Here is a 26,454-nt window from a genome sequence, read left to right on the forward strand (position 1 = left end):
GTTCCTTCTATAGTTCGATTTTCTTAGCATTAGAAAAAAGGTAAACAAACTTGACATGTTTTTTTATTGAAAAACGGTTTTTAAAAATCAGTAATTAATACTAAACTTATAAAAGGAAAATAATGTAAATAATCGTATATGATTTATAATTGTTACAATATTTGCCGTGACCTTTTTTGCGCAAATTCTAATTACACATATTCTTTAGGAGCAAATGAAGGTATTTAAACGATTTCTAGCTTGCCTGGAAATTAATTCCTCAAACGATTTTTTATCTAATTTGATTGGCCTAAGTGATTTATGATTTACTTTGAGTAATAGAAAAAAAAATCAATGCTAACGATTAGAATTTCGCAATCGAGTGCGAAATACATATATATAATAATAATAATAATAAAAAAAATTAGTAATAATATGTGCACTTGATTAAGTAATCAGACACTTACTCTTTTATTGGCAGCATTCCCACATCTGTAAAAAACAACAAAGTCACATTAATATTTATCAAAACCGCTTGACCAGATAAAACAAAACAAGCAAGGGGTGTAGTGTGTGGCAAGATACGAGTAACGACTTTATAAAAGTAGGGTATCTGATAAAAAATGGTTGGAATGTGGTCTACGTCTAGACTTTAAACAAAACTGGAAATTTGCGTAATCCGAAGCGGTTTGGGCGCTGAATTTACCCACGCACTTTCACGATTCATTTACAAACAAAAATTGGTGCCAGAATCACACCCGCCTCCGAGATGGCGTAACGGCTGAGAAATTTGGTTAATTAGCATATTGGTATTTGTACCTTCATTGTTACTAAAAAATAATAGAGTTGGGTGTCAGTTGCGTAACAATTAATGCCGTTTAGCGAGCTACATTTATCATTATCTCCTAACAATGTTTGATCAATAGATATGCTTGCAAAAAGCCGTGTGTCGTTCGAGCGTAAACTGATTATTGATGAGTTACAAAGTGAATGTTATCCATTTTATATCATCGCATGTGTAACGTACCTATGAAGATACATAAATCAAGGAGGATTACATAAGTATAATTTAGTTCATAATTATAACGAACAAACGCACATGCCTAGCATCATTATGTTAACTTTTGAATTTGGAACAATTTGGATTCAAGAGTTACCATAACAATGCTAGGCAAAACCTATTTGAATAAAAAAAAATGAAAATAACAACTTTGGTTTCTATGTCCATGGGAGCCTAACTTCAGCCCACTGTGTGCCACTTGATAGTAAGCGGAGTCAATAGAATACAGAGTAGCTAACTGTTCATAGCCCAATTATTTTTTAAAGAATCCACAACATCATTGATTGCATCACTACTGTGATCTGCGGTAGGTCCGAAGGGAAAGTAGTGAAGGGACTCACGTCTGACTTTGATCTTGAGGCGTGACTGTGACGCGAGGTAGTGGACCAGCTCGCCGTGCACGGCGTCGTCCACTCGGTATCCGTTCACGCTCACCAGTTGGTCGCCCACCTGTGGACACGGAATACACACAGAGTTTATACAGGCTGTTTATTTAATCACCTGCAATAATTTATGGGGTGAATATATAGGTCGTACTGGGCAACTACTAGTCTGGGACTAACCCCAAAATCGCGAGAATAAAATTGGCTGTTTCATACATTTTGGCTGTTTGACCTTGAAATTTACGATGAGAAAGTAAATTTTTTTTCGCGATATCTGCTTAATATTGTATTCTTGCCTTTAAATTGTATCAATTTTATAGTCACATCTGGTGACGTAGTTTGCATAACGGTAAGTGAACTTTACGCAAAAGTAGGTTGTCTGGATCCAATTAATAGAAATCGCCGCCGTCGTTACCTAGCAATTGTTATTTACTGTCAGAAAAAAAATGTAAACAGAGATATAATTGATATAAAATTATTATTATTTTATCTATTTATTCATTTTAAAGTGCATAGCAGAGCAGAGTAAAATCGGAGCAAGCTTTAAACAGTAAAATATAATTGGGAAATTAGAATCCCAATAGTCCTATGTTACAAAACCTGGAGGCTTAAAATTTTAACAGTGTTCAAGGCAATGTTTTCAAAACCTCCCGGCATTGCCTTGAACACCCCGGCGCTCATGCAGGGATGTAAAGGCTAGCTATGATAAGGACCTTTCAAATTATTTTGTGAATGTCCGGGGGGACATTCCGTACATGTATGTAAAAATATATATTACTTTTTTAATTTTAAAACTAAGGAGCAGCTCTAAAAATACACCTAAGTACTTATGTTTCAAATTTGTGACCACGGCACAGGACGAGATTTGCTTGTATCTTTACACGAATTACCTGATAAGGCGTCCTTATGGCAAGCGACAAAGTGAGACGTCTTGACGGCCGCGGACACATTTCATTAAAATATAGCTCATAGCTTTTGAGTACAATGGCTGTGATATACCGACAATGTTATGATGATGATGAGACGGACGGATCTGTTTTTGCCATTTTGGCTACGGAACCCTAAAAATGCTATGAAAAAAAATCGTCGAACATAACACAGAACAGAACCCTTGGGAGCGCGTGTATGACTCGCACTTGACTTTATGAACGCTAAAACTTGAAATCATAGATGTATCGAATTGTAATTAATCAGCACGATTAACTATCAAATCCGCATTCCTGTGGTAGGTACTATTAAATAAATCAAGCCAGTCGAAAACGCAAATGCTCAAAGGCCCCCTGTTGTACCAGAATAATATAAATAATGTATTTCTCAGATGTCGAAATAACAATGGAGCATAAAGTTATTAGTTGGGCCGCAGTTGCAACACAGAGGCAGTTCGCACTTCGCTTGCTACAAGCCAACCTATCGAAAAGCAATCTCGTCGAAATGTGGAATTGGCTTTTTTTATTATTTTAGAGTGGTCTGAGATTTGCTAAGCGTATCTAATGGTATAGGTAGGCAGGTGGTAGGTCAGCATTTGTGGCTAAGTGTAGCTACTTACCTATAGCAAAACTAAAATCAGTGACTAGTAGAACGTCCTAATTATCTATTCCTACTAGTTAATATTATAAATGTAACTTTGTTTTTACGTCTGTTACCGTAGTCAGGTTTTAACTTCATTCACAACACGCTTCTAAATTGCGTAATATATCTTTGGCAGCCGTTTAAATTCACTTGAACGCTAATTTCAGTAAACTACGGAGAAATTCGATCACTTTTCATAATTTCTATGAAACAGAAGTACATAGGTCGAACAATTTTTTGATATTTTGTAGATTTTGAGTGTTGAAAGCTAATGTAATCGGAAACATTGCTAAATATTCATGCATTATTATGTATGACCAGAATTAGGATGTGGGTTGACATTATCCCATGGCCTTATTAGAGTTTAACTGCGTGGGAGCTATATTTCCCATGGCCCGGTAAATTGTCTTGTCATGTCATAAAAACTCACGTAAGTAAGTGATTTTTTTTCAGTGATTGATATAATGTTTCGTAGGAGATTTGGAGTTAAACCTTGACTATTATAACCGATATAAGATGTGGGTGGAATATATCCCTTGGCCTGATCAAGAATATAATAGACAAAATCTAGTATGACAGTTCATTACGTAGACAGGCGATGGGATAACAGTTCATTCATAAACATTTTTTACAAGGCGTTCAATACGGTTGCAACAGAATATAAAGTACGTATTAAGACACGCTGGTTCTTCGGGGGCCTGGTAAAGGGTTAAACTCGGTATAGATATAGTTTTATAGGTTCAAGAAAAGCCTTAGGTTCTACGCAGACGAAGTCGCGACAGAAGTTAGTACAAAATAAATTCAATAATAAGAACTTGTGTTTTTAAAACGGATGAAATTGTTTTTGAATACTCTTTACAGCGTCACTATTCTCACTTTTGCACGTCACGGCGTTCGAAAACATGCATAGCGTGGCCTACTTTCCTCGTTCGTCAGTGATCGACAGTTTTCTCAAAGGGATTATAGTAAGGTAGGTACCGGTCATTAATTTCTTTCCACAGACCGGTTGGTTTCACTCCAGTACCTACTTCTAGCGGCTTGCGAAACTGTTACCGTTGAAGGCTGATATTTACCTTCAAATCGAACTGTTATCGCTTCAAAATAATTTTTGTTGAAATAGTTTTCGTTGTGGTATTTATTAATGGGATTGTTTAAGCAGTTGTTGAAAGTGACGTCACGGTGCACGCATGCTGCACACGCGTCTCGACTCGCGCCTGCGTTGTGACGAACAGCACTTTCTTCACGTTTGTCTCGGCCGCGGTAAAAGAAGCCGGACAGGTCGCCCCGTGCCCCACATATCGGACAACTTTCGATCAGACTTTCGTTAAAATTCGGCTTTTTTGCGAGTCACTCGAGGACCACCAGACTCGTCTTCGCCGGGCCCTCTATTTACTTTCATTATAACAGTGGCGTGCTGGCGTGGTAATTATATCATACCTTTATAGAAGCTAGAATTTTCACGCATACTCAAGGAAATGAACCGAAATGACCGTGTCCGAAAGGTCGATTTGACGGATTAAATCATGGGCGTGAAATATCCTGTTAATTATTAATTTTATTTTGATCTGTTGCTGAAGGACTGATCACGGCGTGTGTAAGTTTCATCTATAGGTGACAGCTGTGTATACTCGTGTAACAGTTTGATTGTTCCATGCAGGTAACAATCACCTGCCGATGCGAGTGACTCACGCTGCGATAACAAGGTTTTGTTAAAACCGTAGTTTATTGCATTCGTTCTCTTCGTCAATTGCTGAAACTACGAGTATGTAGATGACTCATTCTGCTCATTCACGAGTACACATACTGGTATATTACACACATACTTATATGGCTATAATTAACATTTAATACATTATAAACTGAAATTAAAACTCTGTTAGTTATAACTGTTTTTATTAGGTAATACCTAATAAAAACAGCCTACCTAACATGTCATTATTTTCTGTGTATCAATGTAAGTAATGTGAAATGTAAATGATTAGGTGAACAATTTGATCATATAACTTTGACAAAATTGTCACACCGAGGCAGATAGTACGCTTTCTAAATTGAATACTAACATTACTAACTTATTTCCGAACTCCTTTTATATTAAAAGCTACATATTTGATTATATCGGTGTTACAAAGTACAAAATTAAATTAATATCTCTCATGCCCATAAAACATACTAGTACAATCACATTGAGTAATGACTGCTTACATAACCTTTTTCGCATCTGATTGAACAACATTTTTAGCTTGTTGACTAAACGAAGGACAGCATTTAACGCTTTTCTATTTTAGCGAATGTTACACAATAGTCGTAAGTGTTACTTAGATGAACTGAAAGACTCGCACGCAAGCCTGCACTTGTAGAAAGTCACCGAGTAGTAAATAGGAATCTACTATTTGCCTTTGTATCCTCTTATCTTCTCTAGTAATGCAATCGTAAAAGCAACCATACTATTATCAGTTTAAATTACATTATTCAAATGCCGCAAATGGAAGAACAGAGTGGGGAAAGTAAACAGTAAGTTGTAATTGAAATGACTCACGCATCGGACGTGTATGGGGTCCGCTTCACGAGAACAAGGGCTAGTTCTACTTCTAATGGTCATAGTTTTGAAGTTAGCATTTTTTTTATACTACGTCGGTGGCAAACAAGGTACGGTCCGCCTGATGGTAAGCAGTCTGTGTAGCCTATGCACGCCTGCATAACTGCCATGGTCGATTGTTTATATATAGCTCTCAGCGAGTGAGCGGTTTCCGACATTCAAATGAAGATTAGGGTAGTTATTTATGTTTCTCTTGTTGATGTCTGTCTGGCTAGGCATTGAGCCCAAGGCGAGTCATCTTTTACTTTGCATACTATGTTATGGCGTTTGAAGGCCAAGCCAAATTCTAAAACACTATTACTTAGTTAAATTATTAGTACCCAGTTTGTTTAAAATCATCAACTGCCTGGTCGTTGCATTGTCGTGATTAAGATGAAGTGTTGACGTTGGTTCAACGATACAGTTTGCCCGACACATACGTATTTCCCAGGATTCTCAACAATTGTCTCAAAACACCCCATTGTTACGAGTAGAATAGAAGTGGAAACAACGACGGATTTAGGTACTCGAGAATTTTTCGAAGTTCTTTGTTAAGGAAGTAATCGTGTGAAAGTTAATTCGGACTAAGATTTTGCTCAAAAATCTTATCTAATTACGCATAGCTAAGACCATTAAATTAAACAATCACTCGTAAATCTTATAGTTCACAATTTCACTAAGAAAGTTTTAATATATTTAGTTCAAAATCCACAATAACATAAGTAAATATGTCTATCTATTCATTTTATTTTATGTAATTTATATGAAAATATTTTAATTGTTTTGTGTTTTTGTATATGGATCTTGTCCGAAATAAATGATTTTTATTTTTATTTATTTTTTATTACCCTGTTATGGCTATACCACTGTAAAAAGGTTGTCATAGAAATTGATAAAACAAAGGAAAGTTTGCAAAGTTGGTTTTTGGGAACTACTGCTTTTTATACTTTAAATATTTTAACCGATATTTGTTTTATTGTGATTTTTTCACAAATGTATTTAAAAATGTGCAAGTGTCATTATTTACTTGTCCCGTATCTTTTATTCGCCAACAGCCTACTATACGGCTCATATATTTCGGGATTCGTAAATAATGGGACCGCCTGCACTACTATTTATCTAAATAGTTTACACCTATCTATGCTAGGTTAAGTTTGTAGCTTAGTAATTTGTGTTTGAATGTAGGTATTTTTAATCTTTAATATTGTTTTTATTTTTTTTTTATTTTTTATAAATAGGTAGTATGAAGTATCAAATATAATAATAAATACTTAAGTCACAAAATTTAATTTTGGGTCATGAACAAGACACGAGAAGAAATTTTAAAAATACTTAGGTCTTATATGGGTACGCAATGCTTTACTAGTATAATATGTACTCCTTTTAATTTATCTTGAGGCTCTTGATGTACAGTCGCCATCAGATATATCGGAGCGGCCAAGGTGCTCAAAAATATCTGAACACGCACTCTAACGCCTTGACAATAGAGGCGTGTTCAGATATTTGTGAGAGCCTTGGCCGCTCAGATATATCAGATGGCGACTGTACAATGTACAATCTAAACATGACAATATTAAATCGTTACTTATTGCATAGAATTATCACAATTGAATAAAAGTTAACTACTATTGACCTTGTTACCATTAAATAACTTTCAACGATATTTTAACGTGAGGTTTCATTAACTAATGAACACTTAAATACAAACAACGCCCGCGACCGACACAATAATGGGTTACCTAATAAATCACCAGTTCACCAATGACTCGCAACTTTGGCACTTCACAATGACTCTAAATACTTTAATGAAGTGTTTGACCTAGATGATGACAACGCTGCTCAAGCAGGCACTCATTTCGTTGAGATTGAGTGCTGCCAAGGAAACTGCGCTAGTTACGTGAGCGCGGAAACAATGGAATGCGTCTTACGACAAGCAACCTCGGATGTGGGCAATTTTGTATAGTGGTACAGGTTTAGGGTAAACTGGGGAAACATGTGACTCTGGCTTTTCAAATGAAATGTGGCAAGAGGTCTTCATAGTATTAGGTACATGTACAAAATTTACATACTTGCTAAGGTAAGTTGCAAAAGTTCTCGAAAATTTGTGCAATATTTTACATTTAGTATCGGAAGTTTCATTTTTTTTAAATGAACGTACTATTAGGTACTCTATACTTAGAAATAAGTATATACTATAAGATGATTCCGATATTTTTCTTTGTGTAATTTTTTGAAGCATTCCGTCGGCATGTTTTGCAATTATTTTGCTCATTAAGCGACGCTGGGTTCTGAAATAATTATGTGACAGATTAATGTCGTCTAGTTAAATCTTCTCCTTTTATAATATGCGCGTGTGCATTATTAATGCCTAATTAATTTAAATAGTTTATCGCAATAGTATTAAACTTCTTCAATTCATGTTAAAATCCTTGGGAGACAACTATTAACTATTACAATAACGCAATAGGGTCGATTTGATTGATAAAGAAAATCAAAATCATAATTCAAAAGAGCTTTCATTAGAAACGATTACTCTCACGGAATAACCCGAGTTTACCCAACGTTGCCGACTAGTGAGACAAAATACTTCGCAAGGTGTTCGCAGACCACTGTACCCGTCAAAATAGGCTCGTGAGAATCAGTTGAGACGACAAATAGTGCCAACAGACTTAATTTTATCCCTTAAGCGATGTGAATGTACATAACAAACACAAATCAAACAATGATATAATGGTACATTGCCCAACGTCCGTACAAAAACCATACCAAGAATTTTGTAAGACAATGTGACAAAAGTGACTGTCTCTAATGGGAAAACGAAACTGCAGAATTTATTATAACAATTGAACATTTAATGAGTGTGTGGATACAGTGACGCAATACAGTCTACTGGCTATTTAATGAAGCAGATCTTGAGATAATCGTCTGTGGATTTGTAGGTACGAGTAAAACTGCTTTTGCACATCCTATACGGCTACCACGCTACCACTAGTTAATAGACACTGACATATTTACTAGCGTGTGCGTATCTTACATTCTATGCGTCTCACTCGTACTCGCCTATTAGTGCGAGCGAGATGTATAGAAAATAAGTTACCTATGCAGACGTTAGCGAATATGTCAGTTTGACCCTGCTAAGGTAATTCGTACTGATTATATTCAAAAGTATTCTTTTAATCTATTTTTTTAGGGAACATTAAAATTGTTTTTAAAGACCTATAGAATGCCACGCGTTAATGTTTACTTCTAAAGCATGTGCCAAATTTCATTGAAATATAGCTTATTGTTTTCGAGTAAAATGGCTGTACGGACATACAGACGGACGAACGTACGGACAGACGGACATGACGAAACTGTAAGGGTTCCGTTTTTGCTATTGTGGCTACGAAACCCTTAAAAGTATTTTTTTTATTAGGGTAAGAAGTAATTATCTGACCTAACAAAAACCTGCATGTATTGGTATGGGCATTGAGACGACAGTTTATGGCATTGAGAACACTTAGAGATGTGCATAATTATGCAGTGCATTTACTACTAAGTCTCTTCTGCTTCTTCTTCCTCAGCGAGTATGCGCCCACTGTTGGGTATACGTCTTTCCAAATCTCCTCCAAGCAGCCCGATTTGGTGCTTCTCTACTCCAGAGTGGACCCGTAATCTTTTTGATATCATCCTCCCATCTAGTTGGAGGTCTGTGATCTGGTCTTGTTGAACGCGGCCTCCACGCTAGGACATGCTTGCTCCACCTCCCATCATCTCTGCGATATACGTGTCCGTACTACTAAGTAGCTATGAGAAAAAGTACAATTCACGTACAAACAAGGTAAAAATGGTTTGGTTACACTTACATATGTGGGTACTGCTACTGTAAGCTGTCTTCGGCGTACCTTCAATTGTTTTAATTACACGGCTGCCCAAAAAAGGAGTGCATAGTTTTTTAGTTCATTGATTTACCTTGAGTCCCTGCAGATGAGCTTCAGAGTTGAATTCAACTTTGGAGACGAAGAAGCCCGTGGCGTTCTCCCGGCCCCCGCGCAGCGAGAATCCGAAGGCGGGCGCGGCGCGGCGCGCGCGCAGCAGGCGCACCACGCGCACGCGCCGGTCCACGGCGACGCTCGCCCCGCGGGAGCCCGACGTCGTCGACGCCGTGGACGTCCCGTACATGGTGGACCTGGAAAAGATATCTAGAAATTGACACAAGCAATAGTGGATGCACAAGAAGAGGTCAAACAACTATCTAAACTCCATGTTACGCGGACCCGGGTATGTCCTTAAACTACTTCCAAAACAGAGGTATGGGCATTGTGGATGTCATCTCGCTTTGTGTGGTAGAGCACAGCACAGCAGATATCATTCCAGATCTAGAGCAGAGCCCAACTGGGGAAGTACCTCCACCTTACAAAAAACCGCAGCCAAATATAACACTAGTGTTGTGTTCCTGCCGGTGACAAAAATTGCCAGTGCTCAACAAGGGTACGGAGTTTTAGGCTCAGCAACGCGCATGTAACGCCTCTGGAGTTGCAGGCGTCCATAGACTACGGAGACTGCTTACCATCAGGCGGGCTGTATGTTGGCTGAAGGACGGATTGGTTGGATGGATGCCAAAACCTAAGTATTTGTTAATTATAAATGTTTAATTCTAGTCTACGTTTACTAGTCTTGAGAATCTTTGTATCGACTTACCGATTGGAATCCTTCGGCTTTGAAAATATTAATTTCCATTTGCCAGTTAGTATACCAGTGAAGTTGTCGGGCATAAATGGAAACATGATGTGAGAAAAAGGAAACATATATTCACAGATTCATTGAAATAAATAAATTGACACAAACGTATTTTATTAACTTGATTGTAACAATATATCGTTGAAGTACAATGGTTCGACTTTGAGATAAAATAAGAAAAGATCAAATGATAAAACGGAATCATTACATCCATAGCTATCTATTGATAACAAATTCGGCATTGCATTGGGTACCACTTGGCCCTGAGATGAGTGTTCAGGGGAGCATCGTAGTGGCTGGTCGAGTTTTATAAGTGGAAGTTTTTCTATTAGCCCGTGTGATAAAATCCTTAGGGCCATTGAACACTGGCGTATTTGATTTCGCGATTTGACGATTTCGCTGCGTACTAATAAATTGAAAATACGTTCTACGATCGTTATGAGCTCACGGCACGGTGAGGTCGGTGAGGCCGTTGCGCGCTCGCGGCAAACTCGCAGCGCGCGCGCCTCGCTTTCAACTCGCAAATCGCTAGTGTGGCAGAGCAGAGTGATTGTACACAACACAGGACTAACAATTTTTCTTTCAAAATCTGTGTATGACCTATAAAAATCATTAACTGTGCGATACCGAATGAATGAATACATTTAATAAACAGCATGATTTATAATCATTATTATCGTCACCGGTCTTTAAGACCAGTAATATGATCGTTTAAGGAGCGTTTATAAAACTGTGTGTGCAAAAGAGTATTTAAGAGCAAGTTCGGCCTGGCCAGCCACATTAGGGCTCATGCTAGACAACGTCCGTAATGTTTATTTAGGGTCGCCGTCATCGAAAACGATGAGTAGGACTATATATATAACTGTGGCACTTTCGCAAATGATTCGTAAGCCAATTATTATATTTTTTTACAAAAAATATGTATTTATGAAATATTCTTAGTGTTACTATAAACATTTACTTTAAAGATTTGAACGTTAATATCTACTTAGTGAACAATTTATATAATGCAATGCTATAAAAATATCGCATTTTTTAAAGAATCCCGGAATCACATGGTAGTCCACATATACCTTCAACTCTGGTGGCAGCCAAACCGTCAATCACTTTCTTGATACCTAACTAGTAAGTTCAAGGTATTCAATTTAAATTATTTTACGGTTTTTAAACTTATGGTATCTGAAGCTACATAAACTAATGACAGGCATAGATATATCTTATCCTATTGTAAGCACAAACTTCCAGAGCAATCTAGCTAGTCGTTTTCAAATGAGAGCGTAACTACGTTTGTTTGTATGGAGAACCGAGCTTGCTGCGGTACCTACCTAATGTGTAGGTACCTATATATTTTGGCACTTTGTCCGTATCATTCAATATCTTGTCTGTACCAAAATTGCTGACTCCTCATCGTCTTCTTCGCATGTTTATTAACTCCTCCTTCAGACTTTTCTAATGAGGCCAAATTTGATGTTTTATAGTCTAGAAGGTTTGGTTATCTTCGGAATGCATCAGATCTGATTAATTTTAGCATATTATTGCATTTTTATCGAAATTATTTACTAGTAGATATACCAGAATACAAGTAAATAGACATCAATAAGGGGTTCGAATATGTGCTTTAAACGACTTGTGCTGTTCGGGCTGTTACCATGGTGTCCATGGTCGGCAAATTGCATTTTTTCAATAAAATATTGACGACGGCGGCGGTGAAGTATTTTCATTACTGCGTCTTGCAAATCCTCCTCGAGACTTTTTAATAAGCTCAAACTCGATATGGTTGTATTTTTTCGCCGGTGAGTTTCTTTGACTTTGTTATAATATGTAGGTATGCTACACTGTCCATATCATTGGTGGTGGGCAACTTAACAGGAAAGTTGACTATCGCTTCTCCATAAAAAGATGGCCCCAGAAACTACGAAAAATATGAACGACTTTTTTTTCGATTCTAATTTTTTTCCATCACGGAATAACAGTATGAAGACCTTTGGCAGGCGTGCGCGGAGCCGAAGCCAACACGTAGATGCCCTTTTGCCATTTTAATGAACTGCAAGGGGTACACCGAGCGGATATTACCCTTGCCCGTGTCACGGGACACACTAATAGTAATATTGAGAGTTGATGGAATCTAAAATCAACTAGACCAGGGGTTCCCAATCTTTTTCAACATGCGGCGCAGTTACAAGTTTAGTATTTTGCAACGGCGCCCTTGTAAATTTAAAATCACGGTCGAAAAAGAGTGACACGACGCTATATTATTTACCGATGCGAGCGCTCAAATAGGTACCCGCGAATATTTGTGGTTTCGGATAATGATAGAACTCACGGCGCCCCTCTTTACTTTCTACGGCGCACCAGGGCGCCGCGGCGCACACTTTGGGAACCCCTGAACTAGACTATTAGGTAAAAGCGATGGACTAAATACTGGGCTATGGGATATAAACCCGGACCCCTACCTAATAAAATGGTATACAATCTTATTTCCGGCAGACGGTGACTCGCCCCCACACCCACAAGATGGGCCCCCGCAAAAAGCGACATCTATGATGGCTCGAGGGTAACACCGATGTGGGGGGTGAGAGTAGAGAGGACTTACCAGACTTTAAACATAAGGCGAACTCGCCATTTTTGTTTCCCCATCTACCCTCGAGAACGCAGCTCTCGCGACTTCACTCTGGACGGCCGGCTAAGGCAAGGAATGTAATCGATTCTAACTGTTATCGTTATAAGAGTTGCTTAATACCTAATTAAAAAAGTAGATAAAGTTTTCCGAAGATGCATAAGTATGGTATAATATGGTTATGTCAATGTCCAGAGAGGAAAATGGGGACTACCTTTATATGGAGAAGCGGTCGTCCACTTTCCTCTTAACGATGTATCGTAAACATAGAGGTATTTATTTGGATTAACCTAAAACAAGAAGCCGCGGAAATGGCTGACTGTGAAATTGCTCACGTGCCGACAACATACTAAGCAACGTATAGCTGTAAATGGTTTGTGGTTTCCTGTTCGTCGGACCAACAATAAATGCAAAATCTGTAGTATTTTTACTTATGCCGTTACAGTTTCGCCACTAATATTAATTCAGACACTCTTAACAATAAGACTTCTGCCTTGTTTCTTTCTGCCTTACTATACAGGGACCAATTATTAATAGCAGCATCCTATAACAAAAAAAATAGTCTCTTCGCTATCCCGACATATTCGCTGAATCTGGAGTAAGCTTCAGAATGTTATGGCAGGTGAATCTCATGCAGAATTTTAACGAGGTATTTATCAATATATTGTATATTATTGTATTGTTATCAACATAATAAATATTCGAATCTATGCAAGTGTGCACCTTTAATAGGCATCACTGTGCACCCAGCTGCAATAATGCATACCAACTTTATGAATGAATTCCATTAATAAAGTACCTAAGTATCAACTTTTGCAGCTCGCTGTTCCTCTACATAAAACGAGCTATTATTTTCACTAAATTTTTGAGAATAAATGAGTAAACGTTATCCCCCTTCCAACATATTCAACACTATCCTATACCCGAAGTTTAGCACAATACGATAAATAATATCAATGTTGTAGATGTGGGAGTGAAATGTAATAAAAATAGAATGAGAAGAACCCGCGTCGTATGACGAGGCTTTAGTAAGAATCTAGCGAAGCAAATCTTGAAGAAGCTATTCGCTATTTTCCTTGACATTATAACTACTCTAATAGTATAAGAAGGCGGTGCGGGGTGTGCAAAGGTCGTTTTAAATGCTAAGGTACAATATTTCTGTTCCAAGCCGGTTCCCGTAATGAATACGTTTGAAGTTGTTAAAAATAACTTGGAAAGGAGTATTCAAATAAAGCTTAGTGGGCAAACTTTACTATCACCTCACGATACATTTGTACCATATACAAGTGCACAAAGCAACAAGAGCAACTTATGCAGACTAGTAAATCCAGTGTAACTATGCTGTTTTGTTCGTCGTTTGTCAAAGGTGCAAGGATGTCAGGTCGGGCCGGGGAGGGGGCAGGGCTACAGTGCAGCCTCCTCGGCGGTGCAACGACCTCAGTGCACAGCCTCCCGGCAACTCGCCGCTACCAATGCATACCGTTCCGTACACCACGCTCATTGACACGTCGCACAACAACGACATTAGCTATTACCTCGATCGCCTCTGACAAACCAACAACACGCGCAAGATTAAGCACAAACAACCGGCTAAACCTTTCTACCCAATCTTCTGTTACATAAATACCAGTTAGCCTCAAAAGATACCGCAATGCAATTAATTCGATAATTGAATGAACTGTAATTTTACCATATTACAAAGACGTATATATAAATATGCATATTTTGGAGTAGGTACGTGGAAGTGAAAGTAATAAACTAAAAGTAGCCTTCTACTAATACAAACTTTGTTACGCAACACCAAATGCAATACGTAAGTTTGAATTCCCTATTCCTGAAACGTGACACGAGAACGGTTGCTTCAAATCTGACTGAGGCATCTTAGAGGTAGATTATATTTTTATATGGAAAACGGCTTCATTGAACTAGATTTTTAAAACAGATGATGAATGGTGATGGCGGCGTCCATTGTTCTTTGTGTTTTTCGCGGCCTAGAGGTGTCACAGTTTCTGAGGTCATAGTTGCCGGAATCTATGAAATCAACTTGATATGATCGATGTGACTACTGCACATACGCATGTGCAAACAAAAATACTTAACCACATATTAACAGATGTAAAACATATTATTTTTAATAGCATGATTTTTGTGCTAGTCAGCGGGCAGCGAGCAGTACCGGTTATTAGTTGGTGGGTATATGTTGAACGGAATCAAATTAAATAAAAACTGTCAGCAAATGGGGCAGGTAGTGTGCGATATCGAGCGGGTGCTAGCTAGCTCCAGCGCGGCGCCGGCGCAGGTGGCGCGGGCGCTCAACCGTGAATCCCGCGGCCCCGACTAACAACTGTTCCCCTGTTTTTTTTTCTCGGTCTAGTCGAGTGCAATGGCCTCACTTAAACAGCTTAAATGCGAAAATCACTCTTTTCGACAATCGTTCTAATCTTGTTCATCGCGGCGACAGCAATAAAAAAGACATGTTCTGGATTTCGAGGAAACATTCTAGTTTGCCGGTATGTAGATTACGCCCGGAGATAAGGAACATCAACAACGTGAAACCGTTTTGGCTGCAGATATAGCAAGGATGCAATTAGACAGAATGCATTCAGGATATTACTTCATAACAATGTCGACATCATGGATCAATATTGCTAGGAAACGGAAACCAAAACGACGAGGGCGCCTGTGTGTTGTGTGGAGGGAAATAGGGGACTCATTTCCGGTTAAACCGGGAAGCCTAGTACCGTACACGTAGGTACTTAATACCTAAGGGATTCGGTTACAACATTCCCCTACTGAAGCCAGTAAACCTATAAAAACAAAACCTGATATTATCGATCCAATTATTTCTTAAAACTGTATACAGTCTTTGATACTTCATAGTCCGTATCTTTACATTGTGTCCTTGAGAGTTTCAGTTGAGTGAGAGACATGTGTATTTAGTATACGGTCATTCAAATAATTACGGTTCATTTTTGTACGTTACACTTGCTGTTAATTTGACACGGTCCAACTACCACACTGATTCGTTATACTGCGTCAGATTACCTAGAGCCTAAAATGTCATAACTTTCTACGCTGACTGTACCTGTTTGGTTGAACTGCGGTGCAAGAACTCAAGATGTTTAATGCGGAGCGATGGCATAGAGAGAAAATTAATTACTTAAAGACAAATATTTTTAATAATAAATATGTTTATGATTTACACCTTGAGAGACTCGCTGGGTGGTTGGATCAAGGGTAAGATGCAGAAGGCGGTGATCTTGGACACGGCGCGGATAGTCCAGCGGTTCCTCTCTCTGCAGCCCTGACCACCGCCGGCAGCTTGGACCCTGCCCCGCTGCTGGCGGTACGCTAGGTTAGGTTTTTTATATGTATTTTGTATCGCTTTGTAATTATTCTTATCTTTTACTTTTATATTCATATTATAAATGATGATCAAAAATAAATAAAGAGAATAATAATATGTTTTAGTAATTATGGCAATTTGGCGTTTTCCTTGAAAAGAATCCTTAGGTAGTTCGTTCTTAGAATTAGGCAGTCCATTTTATTGTTGAAATTCGCCTGCCGTTTTCAATTTTAGTCGCCAAAATGTCAAATTGATAGATTCTGTCGATGAAATTGTACACCTTTGTTAACTATTACAAATAACAAGGTTCTCTATTAGAACGTCTTGTTATCTTTCATTTTAATAAATCAATTTTTTGAAAACAGCATAACTTAATTAGGTATGTTTTTTTTTTCTGATGGACGTTTAGGTATACGCGCTTAAAGCACTGATTTTAAAGCTCTTATTTGTAAATTTCGTAAAGTTTCGACTGCTATAAATGGTAATTTTGTAGTACACATATCCTGCACTTCAACTTTAATAAACTACATGTTTGTTATTATAAATTTGAAGTAGTGTTAGTTAAACGAAAGTAGACGAAATCAATTTTCTCCAGAAATTACTTCAAAACAAGTGACAATTTCTCTGAAAATCGATTTAATTTCAACGTAATTTTCATACTTAAACAGTCTACAACATTTGCTGAAACTGTTCTTATATCATTTTGTATAATTTACCACTATTATTTTTCAATGAATTTTTAAAAACTGTCCCTTCTCGCCACATATTACCGGAGACGCACGCTTGCAACCTCATTATTAAAAGGCAAGATGAGAAGACGTGCTAATAGAAACCAATACTTGTTATTACGTAACAAAAGGTGTACAAATTCAACTACTAAATCTATCAATTTTACATTTTTGCTGTAAAATCGTTACCGGGCTCTTAAATACACCTAGTATATTATTATTTTTTATACCACGACGGTGGCAAACAAGTATACGGGCCGCACGATGGTAAGCAGTCACCGTAGCCTATGGACGCCTGCAACACCAGAGATATTACATGCGCGTTGCCACCCGTTTAAAACCTGTACACTCCTTTTTTGAATTTATTCATGTGTATAATAACTGCTTTATTTTTGTATAGTTACCCCTTATACATAAACGTCTACTAAAGTTGACAAGCCACTAATAATCGTTTGTCCCTTTCCGACGTATTGGTATTGATGGAAAGGCACAAACGATTATTAGCGGCTTGTTAACTTTAGTAGACGTTAAGGAATAAGGGGGATCTATAAAGTGAGGTTCAATAGAAATTGCAAATAATTTAAACAAACCAATTTACCTTTTTTCTTCGTAATCTCGCACTTTTTGTGGACAACTACGATTTTATCAACAGTGTATACACTTACACATTTTATTTATATAAATAATTAAAATATGAGTTAATTATTATTATTTTAATGAAAACAATCATCGTAAACCTTTTAGGTAAGTATATCTATGTGTCAGATGCTAAGAAAATCTGTCATATTTGTTTACATTATTTTAAATATCTTTTGGACTTCAACCTCACTTTATAATAATACACATATTCTGCTTATGGTCAGGAAAGCTGTATTAGTTGTGATTTTCTCCGTTTGATAAACGATAGATTGTAGAAGGACGAGAGAACAAATGTATGCCGTAAAATAATGATGGCGGACAAACCGGCCGGTGGAGCCGCCAATTACCGCCACCAACCTCTAGGTACCCCGATCAAAGAAGGTCTAAATTATACCTACACTCATATGTCATCCTACGAAAACTACAAGCGACATTTTAAATGGCCATTAGAGAACTCACAAAATAATCTGCGAACCTTAACTGCCAGATTAAAGCGACTTTACTGCATCATTCATTTTAACAATCCTTAGATATCTAATTATTTATTAGAATTAACTTCTAGTATGTGGCATTCCCTAGTGCTGGATATTTTTAAATCAGTCAGTGAGGGCAGCTGCCAGAACAGAAAAAGGCATTTCCAGTTATCTAATGACTATAACATGCATTTGACCGATGAAGTGTAACAATAAGTATTAACTAATAAGCGTAAACATAAAAGTACTTAAAAACACTATATTAATCGTATAAAAAATCCCTATCGGGTTTGATAGAAAGTTAGAAACTGGTTATTTGCGGTGTATATATAGGTCATACTGAGCAAGTTTTACTATGGGTGAAACACTGAAATCCCAAAATCGCGAAAAAATATGACTCGCACCTATACAAAATATCAATATCAGACCAGCCAAAATGCATGAAACAGCCATTTCTTTTTTTCGCAATTTCGGGGTTGGTCAAGATTAAAGTTATTAAGTATGACCTATATATTCATCCCGTAAATTATTGCAAGTGACAAAAAAAAACACCCTGAATAAAATTTTGTACTTATTACAAACTTGCGCCCAAAAATGCGCACACAAAAGTTTACAGAACCATGTACCTACAACGCTAGTCGAAATTACAAAGATTAAAATGTTGAATTATACATTTATTAAGAAGAAATTTTTAAAAATTAACCCCTTATGGGGTTAAAAAGGATATGAAAGTTTGTATTGAAATACATTGTAACAGGCAAATGTCACGTGTTGTCAAATTATTAACAATTTATTTACCCTACTGCCATGTTTTGATGCGCAATGTTCATGTAGACTATATGTACATCCGACATAAAAATACACGCGTACGAAATAGTAGGCAACAGATAGTCAGAATACCTATATATGGGAGTTTTCAGAAAATAGTGTACCTACCTAATGAGCATAGTAGTTATGAAAAGTTAATCGGTGTCAGTTTTGTGACAACAATTAAGCATGAAATCTTTATGTGAATCAAGGTTTTGCCTTTTTAGGGTTCCGTAGCCAAATGGCAAAAAACGAAACCCTTATAGATTCGTCATGTCCGTCTGTCTGTCCGATTATGTCACCGCCACTTTTTTCCGAAACTATAAGAGCTATACTGTTCAAACTTGGTAAGTAGATGTATTCTATGAACCGCATTAGGATGTTTACACAAAAATAGAAAAAAAAACAATAAATTTTGGGAGTTCCCCATACTTAGAACTGAAACTCAAAAAATCTTTTTTCATCAAACCCATACGTGTGGGGTATAGGTCTTTAAAAATAATATTGAGGTTACTAATATCATTTTTTTTTCTAAGCTGAATAGTTTGCGCGAGAGACACTTCCAAAGTGGTAAAATGTGTCCCCCCCCCCCCCCGTAACTTCTAAAATAACAGAATGAAAAATCTAAAAAAAAAATATGATATACATTGCCATGGAAACTTCCACCGAAAATTGGTTTGAACGAGATCTAGTCAGTAGTTTTTTTCAATATGTCATAAAATAAAATAAAAAATTTTTTTTCATCAAACCCATACGTGTGGGGTATCTATGGATAGGTCTTCAAAAATGATATTTAGGTTTCTAATATCATTTTTTTCTAAACTGAATAGTTTGCGCGAGAGACACTTCCAAAGTGAAAAAAATTGTGTCCCCCCCCCCCCTGTAACTTCTAAAATAACAGAATGAAAAATCTAAAAAAAATATATGATATACATTACCATGCAAACTTCCACCGAAAATTAGTTTGAACGACATCTAGTAAGTAGTTTTTTTTAATACGTCATAAATGGTACGGAACCCTTCATGGGCGAGTCCGACTCGCACTTGGCCGCTATTTTTTACATTGTTTTATTGAAATTTAATGCTTAATTATTGTCAAAAAACTGACATTGATTAACAACTAACGCTAACTGGGTACACTATTTTCTGAAAACTCCCAAATATTTTAATTTTAGCACGTCCTTTGATTGGACTCGACTCTGCCGCAGCCTGCCCGTGTCCGATACTTCATAGATACCTAGTATACCTACCAAGTTATCCTAGAATGCTGACCAGAGACACCTGGCCCGGCTTTGTGGCCATACTAGCAACCACTGAAATATGTAGCAACTTTACTTCTAATTACTTTGTTGTGTCAGGTGACTTGTCATTTATCTTAAAATCTAGTTAAATTCCAGTAGCCTAGAATGGTAATAACCAATTGAACAAGTATGTAGGTACGTATTAACTCGTTTAGGATAATAAAATAATGTTGCAATGCAAGTTATCAATATTTATATGAATAGATGAACACAGTAGAACATGATTCATGGCATTTGCAGGTAATTGTCATTTCTTTCTTTAAGCAATTTTTCGCTATGGTCATGTTTGGTTGAACAGAAATAGGTTTGTATGACTTTTCACCAATATGCTCGGAAATATTCACCTTATTGTAGCAAAAATAATATATAACTGTTTTAGCGGACAGGAAATTATTACTGAATTGTTTTTTTTACTTTTTAGGGTTCCGTACCTAAAGGGTAAAACGGGACCCTATTACTAAGAGTCCACTATACGTCTGTCACCAGGCTGTATCTCATGAACCTATATGAAAATTTCAATATCACGGTTCATGAGATACGGCCTGGTGACAGACGGACCGACGGACGGACGGACGGACAGCGGAGTCTTAGTAATAGGGTCCCGTTTTACCCTTTGGGTACGGAACCCTAAAAAGTAAGGAACCCTAGGTGGGCGAGTCCAACTCACACTTGTCCGGTTTTTTAAAATATGTATCCACTAAGAAAAATGTAAACAGCCAATTATTATAGCCGCAGGCCGCATCTACACGATGCGGCCAGTTAACATTTTAATCTATAGGATAGAATGAGATAGTAAGATAAACGACCTTACATGTCTCGTTCTTAGAAGAGCGTCGTCTATGATTGTGCGAATACTGCTTAATAAAATCAAAGACTACCTGTATAACTTTTATATTTTTGTAAGGATCTTATGCAGCATATATTGCACAATTATATTGAATGTACGAATATGGCAGAACAAGTTGTGCTTTAAACTTTTATAAAATAATTTAAGGGCGACATTGTTTTTGATGTTTTTGATATGAAGATTCGATTTGAGTGATGCTTGATGCTTAAATAATTATTATTTTACCTTATTTCCTCGCATGTTTGGAGAAAACCTATATATGCCTCGGCAGGAACAGCAATTCGTGGATTCGTCCTCTTTGTCGGACGAAGAGAAGCGAAGTCCGACAAAGAGGACAAATAGAAACTCATCCACGAATTGCCCTTTCCCGGCCCCTTCAATAATGTACTATTTGTGACTATAGCTGCAGTCAGTCAAGTTCATTTTTACATTTTAAAATTATAGGTAGATAGCAGTAGGGTGGCAGTTTTCATACGCAAATAACTAACATTTTATTGTTTTACAAGGGGGCAAAGTTGTTGTTTAAACTCTTGTAGCCACGAGCGTAGCGAGTGGTTCGATAAATGGAATCTTGAGCGGTGCGAGGGTTTCAAGGCACGACAAAGGGAACGGTTAAACAAATTTTGCCATCGAGTGCAGTGCAACACAAAATTATTCACCACACTAACACAAGGAAAACACTAATTGTAAAATATCAAACAAAATCAAACCAAATCAATCTAAAATGAATGTTTTTAAATATTTATCATTCAAAATTATCATTTAAAAGTCAATGCCACCAGCCAATATAAGGAAACAAGTCATACTTTGAGTTGATTACTTTGCCCCACATGTGGATAAAATACTCAGTATTTGAACAATCAAGAGAACCAGCTGGTGTGGTAAAAATGTATACGAGTACTTAATGTAATCTCCAACATTAACAATTCGCGGTATGGAGGCTGTCGGTCTTCTTTATTTAGTAGACTCTGCCTTATAGTAAGTATTAAGCACGAAACAAGGATAAGAGTAACATCATATGTATCTCAACATATACCGAAAAAAATATTTCTTAGTGCATAATGTAGACATGTTTAAAATTTCAAGGTTCTAACCCTTAAGGCGAAGGGTAGGGGAAGCTCTTTCCATACAAACTTTGTGCGCGTTTTTCTTCGTTTGTGTTTGCGCTACAGTTATTATTCATGATGTATTTAAAAAAAAAAAATTTTTGTATTATTGTATTCTTTTTTTAATTAAAGAAAAATTTCGACATCAAGTTCTGCGTATATCCAATATATACAAGCAAAAAATGAAATTAAATGCTATAGTGCCAAAACTAACGAATAAAACTTGCACAAGGTTTGTATGGAGAATGCCTTGCCCCACCCTGCGCCTTAAGAGAGACGTATACCACGTGATCGTCCATACAAAAAGCGAAAACGTTTGTCCACTTCTAAATACTTTCCATTATCCATATTTTTTCAGTATGTTATTGACAATATGAAAAAGTAGGTTTATAGGTTTTTTTTTCATTTTTTTCCATAAAAGCGAAACCTATAAACCTAGAATATTATATTATGCTGAAGCGAACGACATCAAAATCAAAGTGATTTGTTAAGATTTATTAGTTACTGGAAACCGTTTTCTCCCGAAATGGAATTTTAATAAAAAAATTATCGGTATTTTGTTAGATTCAAAAAGCTATTCTTCCCTCATAATGGTTTATGATAATAGCATGCGTTGTATTTCAGTATCTCACTTATACGCGTCTGTTTTATATATTTAGTTTAGATAGATTTCATCTACGTTAATATTTCTTTAGAAATATTAGAAAACAGTGAGCAAATGCAATTTCGCTCGCTGAAAATTCTATTAGTTCCTGAGGAGTAATATCAGCTACTACTCCCTTTACTTACTCATGCGCAGAAAATCAGGAACACTACGGGATAGTGAGTTAAAAAATAGTGTGACCATACGAATAACTAGTACCCATACACATGTACAGATTTTTCGCCATAAGATGCAAAGTATATTATTTATACCTATACATTTCCTTGTCAGTGTGCTAGTTTTCTTAACGTGCATGACAAAATTGCAGACATAATGACTTATCAACACAAGCAATACCTATCATGGGATAACAATGCACCGTTTATCCTACTGCGGTTCCCACCTACAAGGCAGAAACCAAGCTTTTGTAATAGAAAACGAAGTGGAGACCGCATCTCTTGCACAATCGAACACATCTTGCACCTGCGGGCCGCGGGCGACTCCATAGCCGTTTCAGAAGGCAGTAAGTACCTACCTTCGCGGTTCGAACTCTATTCACACTTTTAACATATGGGAAATTGGGAATCGTGTCTGCGCTGCATAACGACTGCGGCCCGTAATCAAGACAACAAATACCGGGTGGGGCATGTAACACGAGCAAATAATTAAATCATAGATTGAACTCCTCAAACGCTGACACTTATGTTCAATAACTTTTAAAAATTATGAAGTCTTTAGATTTCCTATTTGGCATACAAATTATATAGGTAGTATCTTCAATGAACGCCACCATCATAGTAATTGACGTTGTTTGTCACGCTTTAAATATAACAGAAAAGCAAAAATTAAAATTAAACAAGTTATTTTTAATTATCTCTGAACAAATGCTGGTCAGTTTGAGGAGGTTAATTATTTGCGCATGTTACAGGCCACATCCGGTATACCTGTTTAAACATTTAAAATAAATTTCAGCAAACATGAAACTTTCTCCACAAAACGATCACATACCTAGTTTAAAGAAGAACACTTCCATACGTGTATTTAATGCCCTACCTAATTATATTTAAATGTTGGATGGTAATAAATTTAAGATTCAATTAAAACGGTTTCTTACAGAAAACGTATTTTATAGTTTAAATGAGTTTTTCGAAGCGATGGAAGAAAAGAGCCATATGTGTTATATACTAAGAATAGATGTTATAATGTATATAGTTGTTATTTATTTTTAAGGCTATAAATTGTACGCTCGAAACTAGCAACTGTTGATACATCCTTTATATTTTACACCTTTATGTACACAGTTTACAATAAATAAATTACTTAAGTACTTACTTACATTCAACACACTCACTTATTAATCTTCATTGAGAAAGTATTGAATACGTATTACTGACTTGTATAGCTATAGGTAATAATTAAACGGGTGCGTCGTAAAGCATAGAAAGGCCCCAAAAGAAATCAATAGAAAAAAGCTGGAAACTCCATGAATGGATGGAAAGCAAGCTGATAGTCGAGAGCAAGACGGTTGTTGCAGTAGTTTCTCGAGTCGTTCACACGCTCCCATACCGACTACTGATTTTACTTAATACATTGACTATTTAATTAATCGCTACAAATCATTGACTTAGGTACAGTCAGCATCAAAATTAGCGGATGAAACAACGCGCCAAAAGTATCTGATATTCCGGATAACTTTTCCAAATATAAATAAATTTCTAAAATTCGCGCTCAAAAGTATATCTTTTACAGTCTTAGTTGTTCTGTATTAAAGACATCACTTTTTATTAAGATGTTACAGAATGGTAGATACTTATGAAACGTTATTTGATCCGCTACTTTTGATGCTGACTGTACTATCACAGTTTAGCTCGTGGGCTCGAGTACCCGAGGTCATAAGGAGCAAAAAATGTGATATGACTTTGGTCAAATGCAGCAAAAACAACTTTATTAAAAAAAATATTTTTATATTTATTATATGAGAAATTTGCCGTTCAAGTTATGGGTCTAATATTGTGCGTACCAATAGGTGAACAGCGTTTAACTTTTAGGCAAGGCCTAGTTTTTTCTAATGCTATGATGGCTTAAATTAATAATCTGCTGTTTATTGATTTCTTTTTTTAACATAAACTTAACCTTTTTACATGTAGTACGGTTATTTTGAGGTTAGTTTTAGTTGGTTCTATTATCAATTTATTGTCTAAAACTTGAACAAAGACAGATCACTAGTTCAACTTTTAGCTTTTATTGCTGTAAATGATCATTCATTAATTTAGTCAGCTCATTTCATCCATATCGTAACTATAGGGCTTGCAATTCCAATATTCGAATTTGTCGAATATTCGACCTGTTTTCATATTAGAATATTCAGCCGCAAACTTTTCGAATATTTTTTATTACTCGAATAAATCTATTTCATCCGCTAAAGTTACACTTTCTGTGTGTTTTGCCGGTTATTTACAGTGAATGAGGAACGGTAGGTATCCAAATGCGAAGGAAAGGAAAAAGGAAATATTTACTGTATTCCTCTCCATAGGCTCGTGAAAATGCTTTGTGTAAAACTGTAGGTACATAGAAACGTTACGTAAATTTTAAGTTAAAGGGTCATTCTGTTTATTCAGCACAAGCGTATCTTAAGCGAATATTTGAAGTCAAAACCTTGTCCCTTATCGCAATTCGCAAATTTTATCACACCCAACATGCTCAACTAATTTAATCATGCACCTTTTTTTTTTTAAACATGTCGGTGGCAAACAAGCGTACGGCCTGCCTGATGGTAAGTAGTCACCTTGAGCTGAGGAATAATCTACCCAGTAGTCAGCCAGCTTCTTCAGGAATCAAATCTTGCAAAGTCAATAAAGATTCAAAATACATGCATATAACCACGTCTATTAGGGGTAAGTAGAGACCACGGATTTCCACTTGCTACGATCTTGACATACTTCCTTCGCTTCCTTCACTTTCATAACATTCCTCATACACGCTCGCCGGTTTAGTGTGCTCTTGGCCTCGCCTTTCTTCAGGGTTTCCCCGATTTGACCAGAGAAAGTCGGCCGATGTCTACCCATCCCAGCTCCCTCTTCTACTTCTCCCTTATACACTCTCTTTGTTAGCCTTCTTTCATTCATTATTTTACAAGTGTCCAAACCATTCTCAAAATACCTTTCTCATTTTTTGTCACTACATCTTCGGTCAGTTCACACTTTTCCTTTATCACACTGTTCCTAATTCTATCTTGTAATCTCACACCACATACACACTTCTCAACGCTCTCATTTTCATTGCATTCAGTTGGGTCTGATGCCTCTTCTACCATACCCAACTTTCACTACCATACATAAGTAGGCACCAACACCCCTCTATGCACAGCAAATCATGCTTTTTGTGACACCTTCTGGCAACTCATAAAAGCGTTAACTGCGTTAAGAGCCCACTTCAAACGATTTCCAGCATTCACTCTCCTTTCAATGTCTTTATTAGGCTTACCGTCCCTAGTGAACAAGGTTCCCAAATACACAAACTATTTCACTTGTTTCACTTTTTATGACCAATCGAAATTTCACAGTTTGTCATATTTTCTCCCTTTCCAAATACCATTACTTTCGTCTTGCTTACATTTATTTTCATTCCTTTCCTTTCAAAAGAACAGTGCATTCTAGTTACCA

General features: G+C 36.9%; 1 protein-coding gene across 2 annotated transcripts in view; it reads right to left on the reverse strand.

The window, feature by feature from the left end:
* The window catches only part of LOC133516962 (uncharacterized), a 69,720-nt gene that overhangs the window by 32,630 nt on the left and 10,636 nt on the right, over window positions 1–26,454 (reverse strand). For both annotated transcript variants that reach the window (XM_061850036.1, XM_061850035.1), the window contains exons 2-4: window positions 9,518–9,734; window positions 1,381–1,489; window positions 447–471 (exon numbers count right to left, since the gene is read on the reverse strand). In XM_061850036.1, the coding sequence (XP_061706020.1) occupies window positions 447–471; window positions 1,381–1,489; window positions 9,518–9,727 (344 nt within the window). In that variant the 5' untranslated portion in view covers window positions 9,728–9,734. The remainder of the gene's footprint in view (window positions 1–446; window positions 472–1,380; window positions 1,490–9,517; window positions 9,735–26,454) is intronic.

The sequence above is a fragment of the Cydia pomonella genome, chromosome 4 (assembly GCF_033807575.1).
Source record: "Cydia pomonella isolate Wapato2018A chromosome 4, ilCydPomo1, whole genome shotgun sequence".
Lineage (NCBI taxonomy): Eukaryota > Metazoa > Arthropoda > Insecta > Lepidoptera > Tortricidae > Cydia > Cydia pomonella.